This window comes from Camarhynchus parvulus, chromosome 7 (genome assembly GCF_901933205.1).
Source record: "Camarhynchus parvulus chromosome 7, STF_HiC, whole genome shotgun sequence".
In the NCBI taxonomy this organism is placed as follows: Eukaryota; Metazoa; Chordata; class Aves; order Passeriformes; family Thraupidae; genus Camarhynchus; species Camarhynchus parvulus.
The window spans coordinates 15,029,248-15,055,895 of record NC_044577.1 but is presented as its reverse complement, the minus strand read 5'-3'; the positions used below and the strand labels follow the sequence as shown (position 1 = coordinate 15,055,895).

At 36.9% G+C, this 26,648-nt stretch overlaps 1 protein-coding gene across 1 annotated transcript in view; it reads right to left on the bottom strand.

Annotated features, from left to right (window-relative positions):
* Positions 1-23,024, bottom strand: part of CCDC141 (coiled-coil domain containing 141) — a 53,178-nt gene extending 30,154 nt beyond the window's left edge. Inside the window, exons 1-7 of the mRNA XM_030952376.1 lie at positions 22,792-23,024; positions 16,885-17,120; positions 15,280-15,402; positions 7,967-8,158; positions 6,743-6,851; positions 4,769-5,022; positions 2,505-2,624 (exon numbers count right to left, since the gene is read on the bottom strand). Coding sequence (XP_030808236.1) covers positions 2,505-2,624; positions 4,769-5,022; positions 6,743-6,851; positions 7,967-8,158; positions 15,280-15,402; positions 16,885-16,989 — 903 coding nt within the window. The 5' untranslated portion in view covers positions 16,990-17,120; positions 22,792-23,024. The remainder of the gene's footprint in view (positions 1-2,504; positions 2,625-4,768; positions 5,023-6,742; positions 6,852-7,966; positions 8,159-15,279; positions 15,403-16,884; positions 17,121-22,791) is intronic.
* Between the last annotated feature and the right edge of the window lie 3,624 nt (positions 23,025-26,648).

Below are 26,648 nucleotides of genomic sequence, written 5' to 3'. Positions count from 1 at the left end.
TGACCATTACCATATGATGTGTCTTTTGAACAATTCACATTGTTCAGTGAATGGCTGTAGCTGTGTATTTAACAGTGAGATAAAATCAACAAGCAGAAAGAACAAAAATAATTCAAAGTCTGCCACCCCCCAGAAAATTGCTGAGATATGTTAAAAATTATTTGGCCACAAAGTGGTGCTAGCAGTTCTTCTTTACCATGTCAAGCACCTCCAAACTGCATAGAAATGTAACAGCAAGCAGGTAACCAGTGCCAGCACACCCTTACTGGAACATGAGCTCCTAAATGTGCCTCTTCTCTCAAATCTTGGGGTAGGGGGAGTTGGGAAAGTCCCTGCAGGAATGGCCGCAGGAGGATTCTTTTAAAGTCTGTGAGGGTTGAGGGCTTTTTTCCCCACTTATGATTTCTTGGGTTTGTTTTTGGTCTTGATAATTTTACGAAATTGTGATAATGTTTTTATGGGTTTTACCTCTTAGCAAGGTGAAATTCACCATAAGACACCAGCTTGAGAAAATAATAATAATATTGAATCATTCTTCTTTCTCCTCTCAGCCCAGTCCCATAAATTAGATGCTAGGCCTGTAAATCCCTCTTAGGCTGGCCTCTGAACAATTTAAAAAACCATTTATCTTGCTCAACCTAACACAACAATACATGTAGATAAACACTTTGTGTGAAACAGCTCAGACATCGGAAATTACCACTTTAAAAAAATTTCTGCTTTTCCAACATTAAACTTGCTATGCATATCTAGCACACAAAACATTTTGCTCTGAGCTACAGCACACATATGAAATGTTACTTGAAAAGGTTTATTTGTGTTATTTTGGAACAGGTACCTCCTTTATTCTGTTTTCAACATCTGCAGCTCAGCGCTGCAAAAACCAATGCCTATAACTCAAAGCTTTCTCAAAGCATGCAGTTTCAACCTGGCCACTCTTCTGCACATCATAAGCAAAACGAACATGCTCAGTAGTATTCCCTTCAAGAATTTAATTTCCCTCTGCTAGAACATGCTGGTAGTAAGAAATGCAGAAGTCTTGAAGATAAGATGCTTGAAATCATAATTCACATAGATGCATAACAAAATTGTTTAATGCTAAACATTTTAAAATTACCTCATTAAAAAAGGCAATTAATTAAAAATTATATGAATTATCTAGTACATAATGTATGGGAGAAAAATTTTTTAGGTGAAATTGTAATAATTGTTATTATTATAAGTTATTTCCTAGATACTCAACCATGAAAATATTATTATACAAAATGAAAATGCGTGTTGTTTTCCTTTCTGCACTTGCACCCTAAATTATAATTCAGACAGCAAATTACAAGAATAGCCTGTGAAAACGAAATGTGGGGAAGATTAATGATTATTTGGTTAAAATTCAGCAGTGCTATGGAACACCTGTTGTTGTGTCTCTCTCTCTCTGAAAACACTCCACAGTGTACTTATTTACTGGTTTATTTGTTTTTCTTGTGTCAAAGGTCTGTTCAGAAGTATTTATCTTTACATGCTCATCTTCTCTTAAATAAAAAAAAGTATTTTTTGACATGCTGCTTGGAGAAGTATTAGAAATATTATTGTATTGTGTTTACATGACAGCCTTGAGGCAGTTTCCTGTTAATTATGCAAACAGGCATACATGTGACATTTAACTACAAAGCTTACAAGGAAACAGATCTGTGAACAATCAGAAGCCTTTTACTATCAACACAATAACCTTTTAAAATGCATTTAACTCTATTGGAATAGTTTCTGGATGAAAAAGGCCTCCTCGGTCATCCGGGTTATCTAAATTCAATTGGATAAAATGATATCCTGGGGAATGGTCCTGACCCAGCAACAGCACTTACCTGATTATGGCACAATTCAGTTACCTAAAAAATGTTCTCAATATAGGCAATTTATTTCATACTAAGATTCTTTCTTCTTACAGCAACATTTTCTTTAATCTCATCTTGTTTTTATGAGTGGCAGTAACAGATTTAGTCACTGGAAAACTGAAAACTATGAAAGTAGCATTTTCAATTACTTTTAATCACAATAACTAAATGGACAAATACCTCTTTTGGTCATGTACTCAGTTCACTGACAATGATTATGGTAGAAATGGCTGGGGTTTTGTCCTTTATAAACATTAAAATTTGTTAAAATTCTAATAAAATTCCTTTTCTTTATTTTTCACCACAGGATTTTACATGTAAATTACCAGTGTGGAACTTGATCACTAAATTGAAAAACCTACTAAACAACATCAAGGGTTATTCTTCTTATAACTTATGGGTAGCTTTTAAAATTTTAAATGAAAAAAAAAATCTGAGGAACATGGAGGCCTTGCATTAAAAGAAGTAAAATTACTAAAATAATTTAGACATATAGAGATATATATCTAATGTACATTAGAAAATGTATACTCCGATACATAATTGTTCAATGCCCAAGTTCATGTTTTGCTACTCATTTTTAAAGTTGCTTCACCAACCAATTATGGTATTTCTTACTTTCACTTTGACTTCCATTTCTTCAAGTTCCTGAAGTAACTCTTCATTTTCCAATAGTGATGAGCCCAAGTTTTGCTTCTGAAAGTAATCTCTGATGTTCTTCTTATACCAAGATGTTACCTAAATAAATAATGAAAATAACTCAGTGAGAAGGTTGAGAAGTTATTGTCCATTTAAAAAAATATGTACAAGGCAGTTTAATTTAAAAAAACAGCCCACGTTTTCATTCCTTTCATTTATTCATTCCTTACGTTCATGCTTCTATTTGAACGCTTACATTTGTGTCGTAACAAATGCAGAAGGAAAGGACTAATACCAAAGCAAGCACATAGTGGATATATATGACAAAACAGACAAAAGTGTATTTGTCAAGTACGACCAGATTGTAAATTAACACCATAAAAGAAGAATCAGGTTATAGCTATGTATAGAATAAATGCATGTGTTTTGATGCTATAAAGATATCGTACATCCTCCCTTGACATAGAGTAACTTAAATACTTGCATACAGTGAAATACTACAGATCTGAGTACTTCTAACCTAATAGAACCTCTCCATCCCTAGGCTGGAAAACCCAGTAAAGATAATGGGATACTATTGCGTAGAATAATCTTATGTAGATTTACAGATTTATTACATCTTACAAACCTCTTTAGCAAGTATGTGCAGCAAACATATGCAGTATACAATTAAATCTTCTCAATTCCACAGAATTACTTGCATTTATATCTGCTTGATTCATTGTAGGCACCCCTCACTTTCTTTGTAAACAACACATGGCAAGAATTCCTGAGTGAAGCTCCACATTTTAAAATAGTATCCAGAATTAGTTATTGGTATCAGGAACACTTCCTCCAATATTTCCAGTCAGGAAAGTCACCACTATACTTAGATCATAGTCAGCATACTAAGAATTTCTGTACTCTAGGTACTGCAGATTTTAATAGCCCACTAGAGATTTTTTTGTTGTTATTGTTTAATCTGTTTAAGTAGAATCGTGCTATTATTAATAAATTTCAGCAATTCTGAAAAACGAAAAAATCTTTAAAACACGTTGGAAGTATTTTCAGTTACACATAAAAAATGTTCACATTATGAGTCCAAGAGATCACGGGAAGTAAGGAAATTATTTTAATACTAAGCCTTCATTCTCGAGTATATCCTCCAGATGTGTACTTAGTGACTGAAACATTTTTCCTGGAAGCACATTTTCACAGAATATTTACAATGGATTCATCAAAAAACAAATAAATTGAGTGGACAATAAAAACTGTGCTAAAAGGGAAATAAAAATTTATTTACGAATTAGGGCTAGGGGGGGTTTATCATGTATCTGTTTAGCAAAACAAACCAGTAATTCTGTAATGTTAGGCAGAGGAAGAAGTAATTTTTTAACCCAGTTGTAGCAAAGCGTTCACCCCTTTACTACTTGGCAATATTCCTTTCCATTACAGTGAGTTTAATCAGTTGGCTTCCACTACAGCTAATACCTCTGAGTGATTTCATTGTCCTAACTTAGCTCTGAAGGAATGGCTGAGAATTCTTGCTTTATAAGCAAGAAACCCACAAAATTTCACATTCAGTGATACCTTTTGCTGAAAGTATGGTTTTCCTTGATTGACTGAAATCTAAAATCACTCCTGTTTTTCAAGAATCAGATTTTATCTTTCGTTTACAATAATTATTGACTAGATTACTTTCTTCTTCCAAAATAAGTAATTATGCATAAAATAGGCCCATCTGCCTTTGATTTTCATTAATGAAAGAGATATCAGAAAATGTGCTGTTGACACTTCCATAAAGGAATCTATGTAAAATAAATATGCTTTCACACATGGAAAATTCTGAAAAAGAAATATGTTACAATCATGACAATCAGATCATCACATTCCAGTTAGAGATCAAAGGGAGATGTTGCATTTTCAGTATTTCATAACTTGGTAGTAAGGGATAAACAGCACATAGATTGTGCATCCTTCTAGGCTACACAGTTGCGCCTAGCATAACAGAAGCAACACAAACAGCAAAAAGCTACTCTTAGATTCAATACAGCAGAGCATGTCTCCATTACTCTGCTTTCTATGTATCCTCTTAGCTCCCATTAATATCAGTCAAACATTCAAAAGTTAGGATTTCTCCAAACAGAAGTGGCCCAGAAATACAAGCCTAATAAATATATTTAAGCTCCTTCTCTGTTTGTTCTGTAAAACAGTTGCTAGGCTGTTTTCTATACTGTGATTTCCCTTGATATTGTATGTGTTACCTCGGTCTCCTGTTGGTGCCACAAACAAATTTGCAGAACCTGCTCCAGCCCTTGGCGCTGATGTCTGAGGAATTTGTCCAGCTGCCGCCTCCTGTCCTGCAGCATCTCAAGGAGATTGTCAATCTTCAAGCAGCTGCTGTGGGCTCCTTGAATCAGCTCTGGATTTGCATTTGGCCCCTCACATTTGAATTCTTCTATGAATTGAGTTAGGTCATGGCTTTTGTTTAAAAGAGCAAATGACTTCTCCAGAAGTTCTGTAAGAACAGAATTTCATCAGGAGAAAACCCAGGGTGCTTTCTGATTCTAGCACCATATTTCAAATATTACTCAAGTATTTTTCAAACTATCTATTTGCATACATGAGCACAATTTATTTTCATGAATTGCATGAACACGAATGCTTACTTTAGAAGATATATATACTAAGATATTTCAGTTTGGATAGCTCTTGTGTAAACCTACAAAGGTAAATGGTGTATACACAAACATATATGCACACACACATACAATGGTGTACTGAGAGCCATCAAAACAAAACCCAGAAGTGTCATTGTTTTCTCAAAACTGAGTTCTTTTTGATGGTTTCCAAACCTGTGGGTAAGTTGAAGTGGAATTTTCTACCCTGCTTCCCATGTGGGTCAGCACCCTCTGCAGTTTTTCACTAGTGATGCAACTAGTGAGGCAAAGCACCCTAAATCCCTTTTTTTCACAAAAAACAATCAGGGAAGAAGCAGAGTGGGAGGCCTCTAGTTCTTCGTTCCCTAGGGGCTAACAAGAGAGATTAGCTTCCATGAGCTCACTGCAACAAGCCTGTCCATTTTACTTCTTGCTTTCCAGAAATGTGGTATTAATCACAAATGTTTAATTTTGGTCTGTCCAAAATTGAAAACACATAGAAATGCGTAAACAAATATATTTCGTAAGTTTTCACTTTTTTTATTCCATTCTGGAGCGCATTTGTGGTTTTTTTTGGTTTTTTTTTAAATTCCTGAGCGATAAGCATTTCTGATAAACTACTTATCAGAGACTGGTAGAGTCAATGCTTTGTCAGGGTTGTATTTTCAGCCACCTTCCTTTGGAGCCAATAGACAGTATTCTTCTTGCAGAAAGCACTGTTTTTTATCAAATAACACAATATCAGCTTTCAAAATTTATATTTTATTTTAGGGTAGAATAATAAATCAGTAAATTGCAGCCAGTTTCCTCCATCTGAGGAAAGGCTTATTGCCATCAAAGCAAAGACTTTTTCTGGCAAATAATTTCATCTGATGCTCACAGTTATAGACTATCTTTTCAGCAGTAAATTGCTGCCAGATACTTCAAGTTAAAATTGATATACAGTGAGAACTTTGCTCCCATGAAGATCTATTTGGAAGACCCTAAACCCATATTAGTGTTATCCAAGTCTGATTCTCTATTCAACCTCCCAGGCAGAATACCTGGTGCTCAAGGTAGCTAAAACTGTTTTAGCTAGTGCTCCAATAGTGAATAATTAAGTATGGTTGATATTCTGCCAAGTTTCATTTTAAAATCTGATTAAAATTACAGAGTCTTAAGACTTATAAAAAATGCAGAACCACATGGAATTGCAAAGGTATCTGAAGTAGCTACACAAAGAGATTAGTTCCAAAAACTTTTTTCTCTTTTTGATTTGAATATGCCATAATATATTAAAAGGCGCTTCACATGAAAGCTTGGATAAAGAAAAAGACTTCATGTGAAAGAAACTTTATGGGCAAGGGCATGTGCAGAAAAGTGGTTGAAGGGGAGATGCAAGGGCTAGCTTGAAACCAGGAGTTTCACATCTTTCAGCAAGTCTGCTAAAATCTATCTCACCATTATATTTTTCCAAACAGAATATTTGCATATTTGTTATAAGATTTTATTTTTTAATATGCACAGAAAGAATAAAATTACTCCCTCAAGAAGCCAGCACACAACCACATGCTGTCAGGAGTGGAATTCTGTTTGTACCTTTTGTATGATGCTCTTGTTGCAGAAGAAGTTCTCTCAAAGAATCAATATTATCGAACTCTTGAGCATTTTTCAGGAAATCTTCAACTTGGTCAATTTTAACAGCAAACTGCATTAAGGAAACAAAGGATAGGGAGAAGCACACAGTAATTTTGTTTTGCATAACTACATCGTAATCTCTGTGTTATTGGGAAAGTTCAAGAGCACTTGTAAATTCTTGGATAAAGGCATTTTTAGTGACTGCCAGATACAGATACTTTCTGGTCTCTATGCACCTTCTGAGTTGTTTTTTTTCTTTCAAGTATTGATTGATTGAAGGATTTTAGTTGACACAATCTTTAATTAAAGTTTGCCACTTTGTTAATCGTCTTTCCTACAAAGCCTTATGCCAAATCTAATTTCTTTGTATAATACACATTATCAGAACACAATAATTAGTAGATTGTTGATCTTGGACTTCTTAGGCAGTTAGTAATTGCTTCTGCAACTTATAGGTGGCACTGGCATACTAAAGAAATGAAATTATCAGGGAGAATTATTAAAGTTTTCAAGTTCCAGGATGTGGGGACATTGATCATGAGGCTACACAGAGCGGACAAAAGCCTGCAGGGTATGGAATCCCTCTCTTCTTTGGCTCCCTGTGTGTATCAGTGAATTAGGATAAGAGAAATGGGTAAACAGGGATCACACAGCTTTTCTTTTTTTAGTGTCCATCTGTACACCAACGTCTCAGATAAAGCATTGTCAAGTTAGACTAAAGTTTGCTTTATGTGATTACAATACCTCATGGATATTTTGGTGTAAAACTTTCAGTGACCAATCATCAGTGTGCATTACTGAGGGCACCTGAGAATAAGTTCTTTCAATGCCAAATAATTTTAATCATAAGAAATGAAAGCTATTCTGCAGAATGTCCACAGCCACTGAAATACATATTATAGGGTTTGGTCCAGTTCCACTTTTTACTGGCATTTTCTGTCAAGTACAAATTTGGGAGACATTGTGACTAAAATATTTCTTAAAGTCTACATGGCATTTCGTTCAGCTTCATCCTATACTATCTGAAAGATGGAAAAGGAAGGATCCCAAGAATTTAATTTTCTTGTTTGCCTCAACCTTTAAGAATGCAGTGAACAATATAAAACACATTGAAATTGCAGTGGTCAGAGTACTTCTAAGAGGAGGGTGGCTTTGAATTAACAGTTACTTGATTTAAATACAAACCTCCAGAGCATTTTCAAAGAACACTGAAGTGAGTTCCAGAAGTGCCTGTCGCTTCTCCAACATAATGATGAGGGCATCCCATGCATCTCCAAGGGTCTCTGCCATGGCATCATAAACCTGACTCTTTTCTTTGTTCTCCTCTGCAACCTTATCTGCTTCCTGCAGCAGGTCCCATACCTTGTCTTCCAAAGCCTGAGAAGGAAATATACCAAAACAAAACAGACATAAGAAATCTGTACACAAAATCCAAAACACTGTGCTGATACCAGTGTCAGGATATCTTTACAGTGGGCCTGTACAGGAGCCACAAACCTTTTACTCCTGCTTTATTTCCAGTTCCTAGTGATAGGAGTGTAGCTATTTCTGCATGTTTTATGTGAAGCTTCTGAATTTCATCTGCACTTAAGGGGCAATAGTTTTCTAAAATTCAAATACAAACAAGATTTAAGAGAATTTATAATGTTATCTCTAATATTTACACTCCAATGTTTTTACATCTCCATAAACAGAGGTCTGTCCTCCTGGAAGCAGTAGCAATGCAGATATTTTGATTCCTATTTCATATGTCATCATATTACATTACTGGACATAATAAGTTTTAGTAGTTTGTGAGGCAATTTACTCATAAGTTTCTGATGACTACAGTGCGATCCAGATAAGAGTGGTTTGAACATAAACACATATTCTCCAAAACCTCACCTAAATTATGTAATGTTTCAAGTTCGGCTTGCTGAATTGCTCAAGCTGGCCACCAAATAATAATGCTCTATTGTCAAAATAATTATTCTGTGTTTCATTCCTTTTGTTAATCTCACCACAAGATAACTGCTGGCTCAATTCCAGTTTATGTTACAAATCTTTAGTGCGTCAGAAAAATTGATTAACATTTGTTCTGTGTTCTTCCCAACCCCCATCTTGCGTTTTATCATGAGCATGAATTAATGAAGTGTCACTTCTTTTGTTATTGGAGGTGCTACCACATGAATATGGAATGTGAAAATAAATTTTTATTAGACAATTCAAATGGCCGTTCATATACTACTGGATAAAAAGTTGATAACCAACTCTAAGAGAAGCCTTTATGATGTTTCCTTCTAGATGAGGCATAAAATTGTTACATGCATAACAACTCAGTAAAAGCAGTGGCATTCATTAATCATCCAATATGGGATATTATTAACATTCTAGACCAGCTCTGTAACAAGTATAACAGGAATTAAATGAGTATATGAGATATTGATAGTCTCTTTACTAACTCAACATCTTAATATCAGTTAATGAGAAGTCATTATGGTCATGACAATGCTGATATTAAAAAAGGGGGTAAAATATTCCCAGAATGTTACATCCAAACTGCTTGTCACTACAAGGTTAATTTTACCAAAATATCAGACCAATTTCACAGCTGCTCTGAATACACTATAGAAAACCAGATGACATCTGAGGTAGTTCCATGTGGAATTTTTTGGCAAAGACAAGTTTTCAAAGAGCTGACTATTTTATATTTTGAAATAAAACTAGGTATGCTTTTATCCTAATATTAAATCAGGGCCAACATATTTAAAAGACATTTCAAATGCTAAATCTTTCCTAACTATGCAAGATGAATGCTACACAAATGGTATAGGATCCAGAAGTAGATTTTCTTCTTTTAGAAGCCTTTTTTCTGAACAGGTTGTTAATTACCATTTATCCCTGACAAGTAGGCTCTGTTTTCTGGTAATTGATTAGCTGTGAGGAATAGCTAATCCCTAAGACACAGAGAAAACTGGAATATTCTTCAAAGGTTATCATTCATGCTTCCTGCACCTTTTAAAATTCAGTTACTATGAGCTGAATACAACTCCAGTCAAAGAAAATTAGAAGGTTAAAGCAAACCAAACTGCTGCATTTAATGAAATACAAAACTAGTATTCATAAAGCTGCAAAAAAACCCAAAAACCAAACCCTATGAAACTGTTCATGTGTAATAGTCTTTTAGTGTTTAGAACTGATTAATGGAATTTTTCAAATACAGACTTAATTTTTAGCCTGGATTGAATATGGTTCTCTCATTTAAAACGAGTGTGTATTTTATTCAAATAATAGCTCCTGTAATGCTACAAAAAACCTAATATAGTATCACAAGAGTTGTCATGTTGTCTGTTTCCTCAGCAACAGAAAAAGTTACATTTTGAGAAGACAGACTAATCAAAAAAAAAGAGAGAAATATTTTACATGAAACTACTCTTTGAGAAACTGTTCAAATACCTAAGATGGTCAGAGTAATATTAAGGTTTTATTGCCTTGAGTTTAAAATTATGCTTCCCACAACTGTCAAAGCCACTAGTTACTGAGAACTTTCAAAAAAATTGTCCTCAACTATGTTAGTTTCTATATACTACATATGTGAATACTTTATTTTTAAATTAAGTAGACTGATACTACTTGTTTTCTATTTTTTATCTTTGAAATATAACCCTTTTATCAACACAGAGCCAAGGAATAATTTGGACAGGACTCTTCAGGTCATCTGTCTAACCCCTTGCTCTAGTTACTCAAGGACTTCTTAGTCCACAAAGTCTTAAATATCCCTAACAATGGAAATTCCAGAACTTTTCTGCACAACCTGTTCTAGGATGAACTCATTTTCGTGGTCAAATTTTTTTCCCTAATATCCAATCCATATTAAGAGGAAAAAATTATTTCCATCAAAAAAATTATGACTTATGGAAAACAGACTATTTCACTGAACCCTGAATTTTAATGAGGTTTCTATCAAAGGAGTGAACTTAACAGAGCTTTCCAGTAAAGACTGAAAATTATTTCAAACACTTCTTGAATCTCATGTTTCATCCCCTGTGAGCACAAAAATCCAGAAGAGTGGAGTTCTCTATGGACTCTGAGAAGCTGGAATGAGGCTTGACAATACAAGGAATGCCTAGCATGTGGTCAAAAAGGAGCTCATGAAAACACGCAGCTTCTGTTGCTGTCAGTAAAATCATGTCAAAAAAGCATTGCTCTGAAAACCACAGACCAATTTCACTTTCTATTCAATATCTATGATATGCCTAATTCTACCACACCAAAAGAAGAGCACTGGTGGCTTAAAGGGAGCAATGCTGTGGTTCAGATGGACTGAAGGGATACTGGGTGGATGCAATCCCAGGCCTGCAGCAGGAATGCTCCCTGCCTGGTGATGCAGCTGCTGTGCAGCCACACCTCTCCCCCCACTCCTTCTCAGGGTACATTTGCCTCTGATATTGCAGCAAAGACAGAAAAGTCTTTTCTGTAAGTTGCGTTGGATAGTATAACTTTTGTATAAATTTGTTCACAGTCCATTAATAGATTACTTTTCCTTCTGTTAAAAGAGCAAGGAATGAGAGGGGGAAATGATCTTTTGCCTTTCCTGAGCTGTTGTACACTGACTACACATCTTGGAATTTTCAGATGTGTAAACTACCCTCCCATTCTCTTAGCACTGAGATGCTGCTAAAATTAACCTTTAGTTAGTGCTAAAAGCAATGCTGACATTATACAACACAGTTGTTGAAAATAGTCATAAAGCTACCTCAAGACAAAGACTATTTTGTTGGAAATTTTGTTCATACAAATATTGAAGTTGATGAGTGAGACGAACTAACAATGAAAAAAAAAATATTTATTACATTTTACATTTTCCCTTTTTTTTTTTTTTTTGATAACTTGCAAAAGTCAGCTCTGGTTTGATAAAAATGCAGCTGAACTTTGCTGCTAATTGTACTGTCCGGCACCTCGACAACTACTTGCCAATAATTCAGAAAATATTAACAAATAATTTCTTCCCTAACAAAATTACTGAAAAAGAAGCTTTTAAAAAATATTTTTACTTGAAATAACTGGAAGGCTTATTTAAAAGATATCAAATGCAAAAAATGAGTGTATTATATTAGTGCTTTTTGAAGAATGTCATTTTCTATTTTTTTTCTTGCATATAAATTAATATTTTGCAATTTATGCTCTGTGAATTAAAGTAAATAAAATAATTAGGAGCAATCCTCAGGTTCATGAGCCAAATTAATAACAATGATGATTTTAAACTTAAGTTCATGGGTTAGATTCTCTTCACTTTTGTGGCTGTTCTGCCACAGTTTCTCTCATGATAAAAACCAGAACTTTGGAAGAAAACCAAGAATGTCTTATTGGGAATTTTAACATTTTTATGGACACACACACACTTTTTTTTTTTTCAGAAGATCCAGTGAGTTTTAATACTGAGACACCCAAGCACTAAGAAATGATGTTATCTCTAAGCACAGCTTCTCTTGGAAACAGGAGAATGGCAGAGAAATGTTTATGCAACATTCAATCATATCATTTTGCCTCCTGGAAATTTTGTCTCAGGTTTTATAGGTTTGATTCTTTTCATTTTTCTTTTTAAATTGTGAAAAATGAGGCATCCATATGTACATATACATATTTCCAGAACATATGAACCTGCTGAAAGTTACCTAAAAAAGAATGAATCAGATATTGGGAAAGAGACTTCCATGAAATTGCAGCAGTTGATGGTTTCAGCTAAACTGGTGCTGCTGATATGGCCTGATTTACCAAAACAGAAACAGAATATAATAGCTTAGAATCAGAACCTATCAGGTGAGACTACTGAGGGGAATTTTAACTGGATGTAAACATTGTATACATGTTCTCTGTTTAGTCTCAGTTTTAATCTTTCCTGTTCAACATTTATTCTTCCAACTCCATTAATAATAACACATCTGTTTCCTAATCCAAAAACATTTGCATAGGGCCCTTTTCAAAACTTGTGTTCTGCTTTTGTTTAAGCAGTGGGGTGTTCCCAATTCCTAAATTTAATGGAACAAATGTAAATCAGTTATGAATAAGCTAGAGTACATTCTATCAAAGCAAAGTATTTCGGATATCTTTTTCCTTATGGCCCTAAAGACCACACACCAATTTTTATCAATATAATTCTGAACATTAAAAGAAATTCAAAATGGTTCTAAAAATTACTGTTTTCTCTTTCAACAAATCTATTCCAATTGCTGTTTAAAGTACCATCTGCCTTACTAAATGTCAAACTGTTTGTTTGGGCTTTTAACCCTGTTAGCATTGCTAAGTCAAAACCAATTCCCTAAAATACTGAGCTGTGTTACATTCCTTTTGCTCTAGCATCAGAAGTACTGAATGTAAACTGATCACTCTGCCAGATTTTGTACTTACTTACACCTGTGAATCTTCAGCATATTAAGCTGACAGAAGAATATTTTGATTATAACTTGCAATAAATATACTGGGATGAAAATAATGAAGTTAAAAAGCAAAGGGGTGAACAAAACCTAGAATGAATTTACGAAAGAACATGGAATAAGGCCAGAATGGACAACTACTCCATAAATTGTCTTCTAAAAGTCCATAGGTTCATCTCTGCTGATTCCAAAGATGTATTTAGTATGAATCATCTAAGTCTTGCCTTAAGCAGGACTAGTTTCATGATGGAATCATTACTTATTCAAGAATTTTTGCCTGACCTGCACAAAACTTTAATTTTGAATTGGGTTAGTCTAATCAGCAAAGTTAAGCATATGCATATCAAGTATGGGAATCTGTCAGGATTAATTTTCCTTTTTTTTTTTTACAACAATAAAAAAGAAATGGGGAAACAATTCAAACTGCCTCTTACCCATCTTCACATATCTAAGGTATAATTCATTATCAAATGCTAAGTGGAAAAGAATTACTATAAGCAATATTTCAAAAACTATAGAATCAATCAATAACTTTTGGTTTTGGAAAAAATAGTTTGGAAAAACTTGTTACGAATGGGTTTAAGCCAATATAATTACTGACAAGTGTTAACAACTTACTATAAAGTCACAAATGGTCATGGCTGAAAAATGAACAGCCAGGAAGAATGTTGTTATAACAACATTGCAGCCCCTTATTATCACAGTTCATATTATTGAGGAAAAATAGTCACTTTGAACTTAATTCTTTTATAGAATATTCATTAATCAATGCTGAATTTTTGCAATGACCACAGGCATAAACCATGAAATAATGAGTATTTGTTCCCAAAGAATTCTTTAGCAGTTTATGCATAAAAATTTTTCCCATCTGATTTGACTTGATAGTAAAATGTTATTTGAAACTTTGTTTTTCTTAGAAATATGGGAGTTTCCTTCACAGATGGGAACTACTCTGTTTTCTTTTTCCACTCTTTAATATTTATTTTTGAAAATTAGGAGAAAAATAATCAGCTTCTTCCTGTCATCAGGGTGTAAGAACTCAGCTAATTCTGAATTGCTCAAACAGGACACAGCAGTTTGCCCCAAGAACACCCAAATGTTGCATTAGTGACAATAAAGATGAGGCACTTTGCATAAAAAAGGAAAGCAAAACCACCTCTCTCTAGGATTTGGGTATTCTGGTTGGTTTTGGGTGTTGGCAGGTTTTTCCATAATTCTATTCTTCATACTCTTAAAAATCCACACAATGCAGTGTATTAGCTACATTCTCTACACACTGTACTGAGTTCCCTCACACTCATTGGATATTTTTAAAGACTGGGGAAGCACGTAGTCATTGGTATTAAATGAAGTACTTGATCCTATCCAAATCATGTTTGTTCTTTGAGATCTCAAGTTTATGCAATCCCCCCAAAAATTGAGTAGATAAGTGTCAAACACCCACACTTTAAATTACTCAGTTCTTTCATGCAAGCCTGTCACTCAGCATCCAAATGACACCATTCCTATGCACTGCTCTTTGAAATGCCAAAATCTGATTTTAGGACTGTTACTTAAATATTCCTAGATCAAGACAAGCTGTTTTAATCCTACAGTATCATTCCCAATGCAATTTACATCAATTAAGGTTCAATTTAAATGTTTATGGAATATCTGCTTCAGACCTACAAGGGGCTTGCTTGTGTTCACAGCTGTTATAAAATAATCAGACTTTTCACAACACTGAAGAATTAAAAAAATAATTGACATTCCTTTATATTTAGCAGTTACTGAGAGCTATAGGATTTTTTCACTTTACACTGATGTATAAAGTAGAAAAACCTGTGCCTTTCCTGCTGCTGTCAGAAGCATATTTTTCCTGGGAAGAAGCCTAATTTCCAGAGAACTACAGAATATCCTGAATTGGAAGGAGGCCACAAGGACATCGAAGATTTGCTACACTGATGAAGGCTGAACATATTTTTTCCTATGTGGAGTGTAACCTAACCACCATACTGCAATAGGAGGCACAGGGAACTTCATCAGCTGTTGTACCTGAACTGTAATGGCTTGAGTAATTTTTTTTGTGGTCTTATCACATCTTACCTTCAGCTTGGACAGGAGGAATTCATGATCTTGAAGTAGTTTTTTAGTCTCATCTTGATTGCTGCCAATTTCTAATATATTTGGTGTTGATTCAGCCAGCTGAAGCTTCACCCATTTTCCACACTGTAATAAGCAAACAATTACAGCCTTCAGAAAACACAAAGTTTCCTTCATTTATTCACTCACACGGGTTCTCAGCTCACACACGCTTTCCATGGTCATAGGAGCACAGGGACAATACACACAATGAAGTCACAGAGAATACAGTACAAACTTCATTTGAAACAGGTGACAAAATCCCAGACTAGTGTTATCCAGAAGGTGCTCTAATATTGATTTTGTCCATGAAGAGTAAAATTATCACAATGAGCCAAAATTTTTTCTCTGACTCATCTCCCTTTCAGCTGAAGATGACACAGATAGTTACATGAATTTGGTGGGTGAGTGGGACAAGCAGAAGTAAAAAATGTAGTACAGGAGCTGCAAAAAATGATAGCCTCAGATCTTATTTCTACCACGTAGGTCCCATGTACCTCTATAGTGAATATATGGAACAAGACATTGCAAGAGTAGCAGCAGGGACACTTAACAGCCTTTGGGACAGGCACCAAAGGATGCCGATAAGGACCGAAGATGTGATGTCACTGTGATGCCACTGTCACGGTTCCACAGCACAGAGAGGGAAAATAAATGACTTCACCATCAACCTGAGTCTCCTTGCAATGAAATTACTCCCCTGCAACAGCAGGCCACCTCACAGGAAGGGTGAAAACTGACCTCAAAAAATACTTTCCACGACTGAGGTAATCACCTGAATTAGGTGACAACTCAACTCATTATCACCTTATTCTGCATCACAAACAGACTCTAATGGCTGAAGCTAGTACGTTTTCCACGTTGCCTGGAGAATGAAAAAATGCCAATAAATTCCAGCTGGGATTCATTACTAGCACCCAGATTTACTCCCAATGCCAGGTGTGAAGGTGTGGATTCCAGCTCACAAAAGAGGCCTTTCGGTGCTTATAAACACAACTGCATGCACACAAGGGCTTACTGAAACACATGCGACTGTGGATTCACAGCTTTCAAAAATAACTACTCATTATTAAGTTTAGACAATTTTTTTCCCCAGAAAATATCTCATCTGTGGAGTTTGGAGAGCCACTTATTGTGTACAATTAGTGCTGAGTACAGGTTAAAGTAACTCAAGGAGGCTAAACTGCAATCATCATGCTTTCAACACATTATTATGCCTCTCTTAATTTAACTCTTTATAAATAGAGGAAGAGGAATTCCTTCCAAGACCCTACATATTTTGACCAAACTATTTATCCTATTGGAAAAAAACCACCAGTAACCCAAAAGCCACCAAGAGTAATCATGAACAGAAACAAGTGTTAACTTCCAAGTCTATTAGATATTGACTAATCAAATGGCCTTGCTGCATCATTTTAATCTAACTACTCATTTGCCCAGAATATTTAAAAGCGCTAACCATTTAAATTAATATTTTAAAAGCAGAAATATTTTTTATTTCTGCTTTTTTTTTTTTAATATTTAAAAGCAGAAAGACAAGAGCACACATACCAGCAGTTGCTGCCTTACCTTCAGCACAGCTATAACAATGCTGGCATCCCCAGCCTGCACAGCAACGGAGCTGACTGTTGTTGTAGAAGAAGGTTTCTGCTCCGAGCTGGCTTCATCTGACATCGTGCTTCACAACGGGGCTGCAGACATCAAAGCAGACTTGAGCCGTTCTCTCAGGGTCCCCCACTCATTTCAGAAAGCACCAGAGTCCCTTGGATTCATTCAGTGAAACGGCTCAGCTAACACTGATTAGTCTGCCAAAAGGAAAGAACAGGAGGTTAAAAATAGACAACTCCATTGAGTTTATCATTCTTGAGAGAGATTTGACACACCCCTAGTTTGGTAGCATTAAGCTGCCTGCTTTTTTTTGTCGCCATCTGAAGTGTGAAGGGCTTCTTCCATGGACATCACCTGACATCAGTTAACCAAATTTTAAAAAAGTTCTCAATTTAGAACAGCTAGAAAAAAATTTGCCATTGATTATATACTGAGAAACCCAGTGTTATGTGGTTTTGAACATGCAACCATGAAATCTACATTTTCACATTATACCAGTAAATACTTTTTCACTTACTAGCTACTGAATATATATGTTCAACATGATTCTTCTGCTGAATCAGTCTTTAAACAAGATGAGCATGTGTATATATATCAAATGCTAAATTAAAACAAGGGATTTCTAATCCAAAAATTCTTAAATGTATAGTGACCATAACAATAAGAGAAGAAAACCAAGCACTTTGAATTCTTAAGGAATATTTTATTCCTAAGATTAAGACAATTTACCTGCTTTCAATTTAATCTGAAATTGTTTCTAGAGTCTTCATTTTGTTCTAAATGAGCAAAAGGAAGAACTCTCTAATAGCTGCTAAAACACTGCTTAAGTTTTTTATTCAGTGTGGGGAATTATTAGACACGTTTAGATTACAATATTGGTTTGACATATTAATTTTATTGACTGGAGTATAGTCCAGAGCATGCCACAAGTAGCCCACACTATGGGACAGCAGCTGCTGGGTTTCCTTCCACAGAACAGCTGAGAAAGTGACACTGGTGTTTAGGCTTGCAGGTCACTCTGGAAAAACAATTCCACCCAAGAAACCACATGCACAAGTCTTCCCTAAGCATCTGCTTGTTTAGCTTCTTTAAAAATATGCAACATTTAAATACATTTTTATATAAACTAGATTTCTAATTACATACAAGGACATGCACACCTGCAATGGAACCAAGATCTGGAAGCAAATTCTAAAATAGTTTGGATTAGAAGAAACTTAAGGTAGTTACAGGGAATTTCAATTTATATGTCAAGGTAGGATTTTACTTTTTTGTTTGTTCATTTCTTCCTCCTTCCTATTATTAGCAGATTATATGCTCAATCTGAGCACCACCTTCAAACCATGAGTTTCAAACAGGATATGAAGAAGCCCTTAATTGTGGTTTATGTTAAACAAAATGGGCTTGGCAAAGCAAAATCCATCCCTTGCGCTAAAACCCAACCATGAACCCTCAAGCTGCCAACCAAGGAACAAATATCACACAGTTTTCTGAAACTCTTCCTAACACCTGTAAGAGACCCAGGGACCCTGCCACAGTAGTCAGCATTCCTTGGGTATTGCCACAGTAGACAGATCCCCTTGGGACTTGTATGTATTCCCCTAATAAATATGGCAGAGCAAAATTTTGATAATTAATCCCAAAACAAAACCTGGGAGACAGAAGTCCTAAAGAAAACTTCAGGATTGAAACATAAGAGAGCCCTATTTTCATTTGAATTGAAGATAGATCCATTCTACAAAACCTGCTAAATCCAGCTTTCAAAAAAACATTCCAGAAGACAAGCAACTTTGGATTTTTTACCCTGCAGGCAGGACTGCACTTGGAGGACAAACAGGACTTGGCTGCTGGAAAAACTAATTAGGAAAACACAGGCAAACCTCTTTTTACTCTTACAAAAGGAGGTACAAACCAATTTTGGTATTATGTCCTTGAGTTTTTGTTCTCTCAGAAGAGCATTCTAAGTGTATTTTTTCATGGCACAAGTTGGGCCAATCTATCATCTCCCTGGGATAGCCAGACATAAGAGCTGTTTTTCACTCAAATTAAATGAGGTATCATTTTTCATAGTGCTGACAGCTGGAAATAAGGGAAAAATGCCACACTCAAGAAGTTGACTATAAGCAAATTTGGTAACAACTGAGACAAGTGATTCAGAATGTCTGATAACAAATGCATGGATATTGTATTTATTCATCTTATGCTAAGCATGGAAGACAGAGACAGGGAAATATCAGAGTAGTGGCAGAGAAAAGTTATCAAGGCATCAAAACATATCTTAGAACATAACCCTGGGAGGAAAAAAAAGAGGATTTTGGCATTGCATGATGAGCAGTTTCAGCTGTGTCCAAGGGAGCAAAATTTAACAAGCATGCCTTTCTCTGTCTTGTTTACTTATCTGTCTGTTCCTCTGTCTGGAACAAACAAAAATTCTGGTAGCAGCCAGAAAAAGGTGGGCTATTTGTGTCAGGAAAGAGAAGTATTTTCCCCCTTTGCTACTGCTGTGTGAAAGAAGAATGACAAGAGAAAAAGAACATTCACCAGCTGTCCACAGGAAACAACAAAACTGAACAAAGGAACAAAGGAAACCATCTCAGGAAAACAGAAAAAAAGATCAAGTCTCTGTAGTGTAAATAATGTCATGTGTTATCTGAAACAACTGTACTTAAAAAGGATTTGAGAGGTAAATATGATAAAATTCACTTCATTTTTAACATGTAGGGTGTCCAATCCACAAGTTTTCCTCATGTGTAGGAAGCAAAGTGTGCTTTTCACAGTTTTGATAGTGATACATAGAAAAGGGTCTGACTTTCTTGGAGGTAAGTTTCTTTCTGTTGAGAGCTTTTAAGCTGCTGGTGCACTATGCAAATGCCCCTGGGAGAGACAAAGTTCACTCCCTGCAGCCTCAAAGCCACCAGGTGCTTCACTTTGACTGGTTTGTAAATGTAGTGGGTCTCCTCTTTCTTCCTTGTCTCAGACCTGGGAGAACACGCATAAACAGCAAAGAAGGGAAGAAAGCATCCCTCAGACTTCTGGGCTTCATGAGGCCTGCAAAAAGGGGCTTCCAATAAACACTGCTTCCGCAGCCCCACCTGAAACAGGGACAAAGACATCAGTCCTCTCCAAGACTGTGCTTGTTGCTTTTTACTGGTTCCTTCCTACCTTTTGAGTAGGGACCATTTCCAGGTATCATCAGGAATGAGGGCATGAAAGCAAGCAGTATTGCAAGTCCCCAGGCTCATAAAACAGCCATGAGGTCACCTCAAGGGCGAGCATTGAGCAAAAGGTGGGTTTTCCTCCGGGAAGACGTCTCTTTTTACCCTCCACTGGTTGAATATATTTCTAGGGAGACAAAGTGGTTGAAATTCTAACCTGTTCCTAAAGCCCCAAACCAGGAATGATAAAAATTATCCTGGCAACAGTCAGGGGACACAGGCAGGAAACAGAGGTCAGATAATACATGGATGGCCTGTGGTGAGCAGTAACTTGGAATGTCATCTCTTTCTTAGCACTGAGGTGGAAAGAAGTTTCCTTGCAGAGAGCTGCCGCTGGAGGGAAGGTTGACAGAAAACAGAAGGGAACCGTGGCCCTTGCAGACTTTCCTCTTCTACTGAGGGCCAGAGGGACAGGACCAACAGCAGCTGGGCCCAAACCAAATTCCTGCACCCAGAGGCAGGGCAAGGAGCAGCAGGGCCCTGAGCAGCAGGGGAAGTCTGTCCTCCCACAAACCCAGACGTGGGGGAGCAATGGGCACCCACAGGGGCCTGGCTCCCACACAGCAGTGAGGGGTCACTGCTGCCAAGTCCTGCAGGCAGGACAGGAGCTGGAAGCAGGGAAAGAGGGAGAGACAGGGCCAGCCAGGGGAAGTGACATGAGCCTCAGTAGGAAAGAGCTGCAGCACAGGCAGAAGGCATTTCCTTGTCAGTTGAGAGCTCAGGAACTTGGGAAAAGGAGGCTCTAAAGCAGCCCAGGACCCTGCTGGCCCCAAAAGGAGGTTGTCCTGCCCTTTCCATGGAAAGAGAAAGCATAGAAGTCCCAGTAAAGGGCTAGGTGTGAAAAAGTGAAAAAGGGATAAAAGAGACAACTTGATTCTCTCCAGCAAAAGGTTCCAAGAACACACTATAGTCCTGGAGTGTTGCCTGGAGTATTGTTTCAGTTCCAGAAACAATAGTTCCAGATTAATTTTATTTTAAAACATCAAAGTATAGTGAAGAATTATATTCTTGTATATTCCCATTCTTGCTGTGCATCACCTCTAACAAAAACCTTTCTACTCTTTTTCCTCCATCACCTGTCCCAAATACTCTTCATACCACACTAAGAAATCAGCATGAAAAGAAAAAGCTAGCCAAAAAACACCATCACACAAAACAGAGAAACTGCCAGTAGGAAAGTTGTCCCTGTCACACTGGACATCTCTGTGAAAGAAAATAAAGCAACACTGCTAACTGTAAAACCAGCAGTATATCAGAGGTTTAGAAACCAGCAAACACCTTAACACGGCTAATTCAGTGCAATGGTAAGAGCAAAAATCACTATTTGTTTGCTTCCAAGGACAACAACATTAAAAAAACGCCATACAGTAAACAGACATGGGAGCAATGACAGCTGAAACATTTCAGTCCACTGGTCATCAATTTATCAAGTTCTGCTCTTTCATCCTGAAGCTTTGTCTTGCCTGTATCCCTCTTTATGGATCTTAGAGGATTTCCGCAAAGTATGCATACTATTTGTACCTAGAACCTGTAAATAATAAATAGTACCTAAATCCCTATTATTTATTGAATGATAGAAAAATCCAGCAAATTTAACTAGGGTTAAATGTCACTCCAGCCATCACATTAATTTTAAGAAAGCCTTCAAACTTAGAACTCCAGACTCTAAGTGTTATATAAACAAACACCATTCTTTCTAGCATCTGTAATTTTAAAAATTGTCTTCGAGTTGTTTACTAGTCTTATATACAAGATAAAGCACATGGGGACTGCTTACATTTTTATGCATTAGGCTTGAATTCTAGAAGAGGGTATAACTGCTCTGTTTTTAGAAATACAGAAATACTACTACATAATAATAATAATAATAGTTAACTTGGCAGCAATGCACTCATCTAATCTGCTTTCTTCATATCTTGTTATCTTAGCACGATTCAAGATGGGCAGCATAAAAAACTAAGGTGTTGGATTCTCCCCTTAAGAACCACTGCAGCAAAACAAATTTCTTATTCTGAGAATGGATTAACACATTAATGCCCTCAGAAAGAAGTTCCTTTCCTTGTTAAAACTAACCCCATGCAAAAAAAAAAAAAATTCTTCAGGTTCTTTGCTTGCAGATAACCTTGAAATGGTTTCATACAACAATAAACTAGGAGAGGATAAAAAGTACTTTGAGGAAAGGAAGAAAAAGAGAGGGGAACATGGGCCCCTGAAATCAATCTGAAGCCATTGACAGCTTTGAGTGATTAACAGCTGTATCTCAAAATCAAGCTGTTTGAACAGATTTCTTCTAATTGGAAGATGTTAGTTACTTGCTATCATATTTTTAAGTAAGTTTAATTTGATTTTGCTGTCAAAGACAATAAAAAATACAAGTTGGATTTACACCTTTCCCCAAAGTGATAGCTAGAGAAAAGACATAAGAAAGAAGTGACTTGATGACTGTTCAAGTGTACCTATAATAGCAAAATACAGACAGTGAAAATTTTAACTTTTGAATGGGGTAAAAAAAAATTGAAACAGAAAACAGTTCACAAGTGTGAATTGCAAAGGGATAATGTCTTATTCTGTCTCAGGTTCCAGGTGAAGTTTACTGCAGAAATGGCAGTGAGGCTCTCCAGTTTCCACAGAATCAGCTGGAGAACAGACTTACCCCATCAGCACCCCTGGAGAAGCTCAACATTTCTGTCTCACTGGGTGTCGTCCAAAACAAATGCTGCACAGCCTATGGAGCTCTGCCCTGGTGAATGCAAAAGTGAAGCCGTTTTAGCAGCTCACAGGTGGCTCAGGCACAAGTCAGCCCAGCTGAAAGGTTGTCAACAGAGACGGTGGCCCAGGGTATTCAGCTCTGTCAGGAGGGTGAAGAGACATTAGAGGGTTCATTAGTCCGTGTTTGAGGCTCCAGCAGCAGCAGCAGCAGCAAGAGGAGAGTTTATTACACAGGATTACTATGTTCCCTTGCCCATGCATGTAAGGAAAGCCAACAGGACTTTTGTAATTGAATTCCTTGGGAGCATTTGAAATTCCTTCCTGATGTGGTGTGTTAGCACAGTGGAGTATGAACCAAATATAGATGTGAGACAGGCTACTCTTTCTCTCTGTAAAGAAGGAAGATTAAGATACAGATTGGTAATCTACGTTGAACTCTTGGGGCAGCTACAAACTACCACTAATAAGAAACTTTGGAGCACTTTGGCTCCATGTCTCTAATTTCTGTGTTTAACTTGCATGTACATTTCAGCTGTATTAAAAGACTATTTCAGTTTAATTTTTTTTCAATGTTTATACATAAATATAGATGCATGTACTAAACTTGTGAAATAAAAATGTCAGTTAAAAATCACACAGACTGTTCAGAGTTCAAGCAGTGTAACTGGGTTCTTAGGGCCATTTTTAAGAGTGAAAACTCTCTGTTCAGACCTGTGAAACACAATCAGCCAGCACATGCAAAAAGATCAGTATAAGCCATTCAGTTAACAGGAGACTAATTGAATAGATACAATCATGCAAACCGCACCAAAACACAAAAGCCATATTGTTGCTATTGTTTGGAAAAGTTGAGTTACACAACTTTCAGAAGGCTAAATTTAGAACATGTACACAAATATGCTTCCCAGACACACTTGTAATAGAACATTACTTCACACCTCTGATATTTATCTAGGAAAGAAATATTCAGCAGGGCAGTTGAATTCTAGGTGTTAGAGAACCATGAGTCTTTAGAATCCTTTTCAAAAAAGTCATTTATCTGAGGAGTTATAAATAGCATGCTTTATTTTGTTTTAAAAAGATAAGTCCATCCTGTATAACTGCTACTTGAAGGTTCACACTGCAGAAGATTGCTCTGTATGTTCTGGTCACACATTGCCCTTTTCCCGACCTTGATACCTCAAACATGGATCACATACCAGATTCTGCCTGTCCCTTTCAGGTAAGTACTGAATTGTGTCACATATTTAGAATCTGGCCTAAATTAACAGGCACTTTTGAGGAGTCCTCTGTCTTATTTTCATGACATGCAAGTCTTTTCAGAAGCAGAGACAGATGATGTACTGTAAGTCATCCCTTGTCAATGCAGCAGGATCTGCAGTAACCATGTTTGAGAACCTTACTTTCAGTGTTCCCTGGATAAAAATACCATGCAAGAGTACTTGATGGGCTGTGTATCTTTTTTTTGTGCACTTGATCTGGTATTTGATAATTATCCTGTAACTAAACTCCTTTCTCTATGTTAGTTCTCACTGTGTGAATATTCCTTCTTTTTGCAGGGTGTTTGATTAACTGACTTCAAAGGATGAGCTTGATCTTCCAAAACATTAAAGGCCACCTATTGAAACCAAAACATTTTTATAAATATTGTCACTGTATGCAAAACACAGCATTCATCAAATGGTTTTCCCACCTTTCTTTTTTTGCTTGCTACTGCGCTTCAGGTCTCACTATTACATATAGGGAAAAACCCCATCATCTCAGTGTTCTAAGATGAAAATTATTTCAGCTGTACTTTTTATACCCTCCATGTGTGTGCACAATTTTCATGACTATAAACATCTTGTTACTCCTTAATATTGACAAGGTTTCCTTTCTAGCAACACTGTGAGGAGGGGAATGCCACTGCCACCCCCTCCCAACACACACTGGCAGTACCAATCATTTAATCCCAGAAGTAAACTCTTCTTTGGAAAACAATGAAGAAACTCTTTAAATGTCTGTTGGATCACTTGCAAAGTCTTTGATGAAATTGCTGCTGAAGAAGAGAGTTTAGTGGTATAGACACATGGACATACATCTGATAAAATCCAGAAGACAAAGCAATGCCTAGAGAGGAGGTAACAGCTAACAGTAAATACAAAATCACTCAATTAGTTCACATTTCTACCACCTGCAGGAACAAATGCCTTGGCTTCTTCATGTGTGGCTGGTTTTGCAGAGGCAATGCACCATGAAATGATGCCTGCAAACAGCAGCTACCTAACAAATTGGCCACACGCGATGAGTGGAAATAAAATCCAGCAAGGCTCATTGGACGCGTGGCTCACTGCAGCCTTTTGATGCCATTTCAAGCAAAGCACTAATATTAACCCTGGCTTACATGTCACAAATTACTGTGTTCCTTTGGATACATCAGTCCTGGGGAGGAGGAGAGGAGGAAGGCCATGCTCTGAGAGGCACTGAGTGATATAAAGCAGACAGTGACCATCACGTTCACATCATCACCACTGATATGTGGAGCGGCACTCAAATGTGTTGAATACATTTCACAACCCTCACCCTGCTGAGCCCAGCTTGCAGTTATGTAGCATCCAATAGAGGCACACAGAGCTGGATACAAAGGCTGAGAAAAAGAACAGGCTGCTCTTGGTACCAGTTTAGATATGGCTTGTTCCCAAGCCTCTGAAAGTCAGACTCATATCACACAATCATATTAAATATCAAGTAACCATGCTGTAAGGCTTGTCTGTAAAAATGGCTGAGGCACCATGAAAGCTACTCTCTTTCCTAGCAGCCTAAAAACCTTAAGGGGAGAATGGAATGTTAAAAGACACTTATCACACAGAAATCCTGGCACAGTATTTGAGAGAGGCATTCTACTGGAGCTCAACAGCCCACTGGAACTCTGCAGCCTCTGATCCTGTGAGGCACAAGAATCATGAGCAATCCTGGCATGCCTGGAAATTCAGCAATGACAGTAGGAATATGTTGTCACCCAGCATCTGCAACTCACGTTAGGAAAATGAACATGGGAAGCAGAAAACCCAAAACTGAGATGGCAACTCATTCACTGCAAACCAAACATAACATAGTGAACCATGTCTGAAAATTGCACCTCTGAAATTAACACATTGACTGCTCCTGCCAAAATGGAGAACACTAACAAATTAAAATCAGAGGTTTGATAGGTATTTGTTCATGCTTCATTCTGATATAGAATGTCTCAAGTTACAAGTTTTCTCTCAGCTCCTCCAAAAGTCTGTTCTTATAGCTAAGATAAGCTTTCCTCTCTACTGTATTTTTATGATTTATAGATTATTGGAATTAACATTTGGTGTAAAGTCTAGGAAAAGGCTCAAAGTTTTTAAGGCCCAACCTATAAACATTTATATCCATTCAATAGAGCCAGCAATTCTCAGGACTTACTGAAGTCTCTGGGCTGTTCTACCAAGAGCTGTCACAGCCTTATTCCAAGCACAATATACACCTACACAGCTGCCCAAGCATTTTGCTGTGTGTGTTCTAGGACATACAGCCACCATGAAACCTTTTTCCCTATTTTCTAACCCACCTGCCTTCTGACAGCGACAGCATTGTAGCAGAGCAGACAGCACAAGACTGGATTTGCACCACTGGGATCCTCAGAAGAGCCAAGTGTATTTATATGTCATAAGTGGGCACCACGTTTTAGGAGGATGTGCAAAGGAAGCAGTCCCCTGGGCCATGAACAGTCAGTGGCATGTTTTGCTATAGGATTTTGACACAATCTGGGGCTAAATCTGCCTTCTCAAACACAGT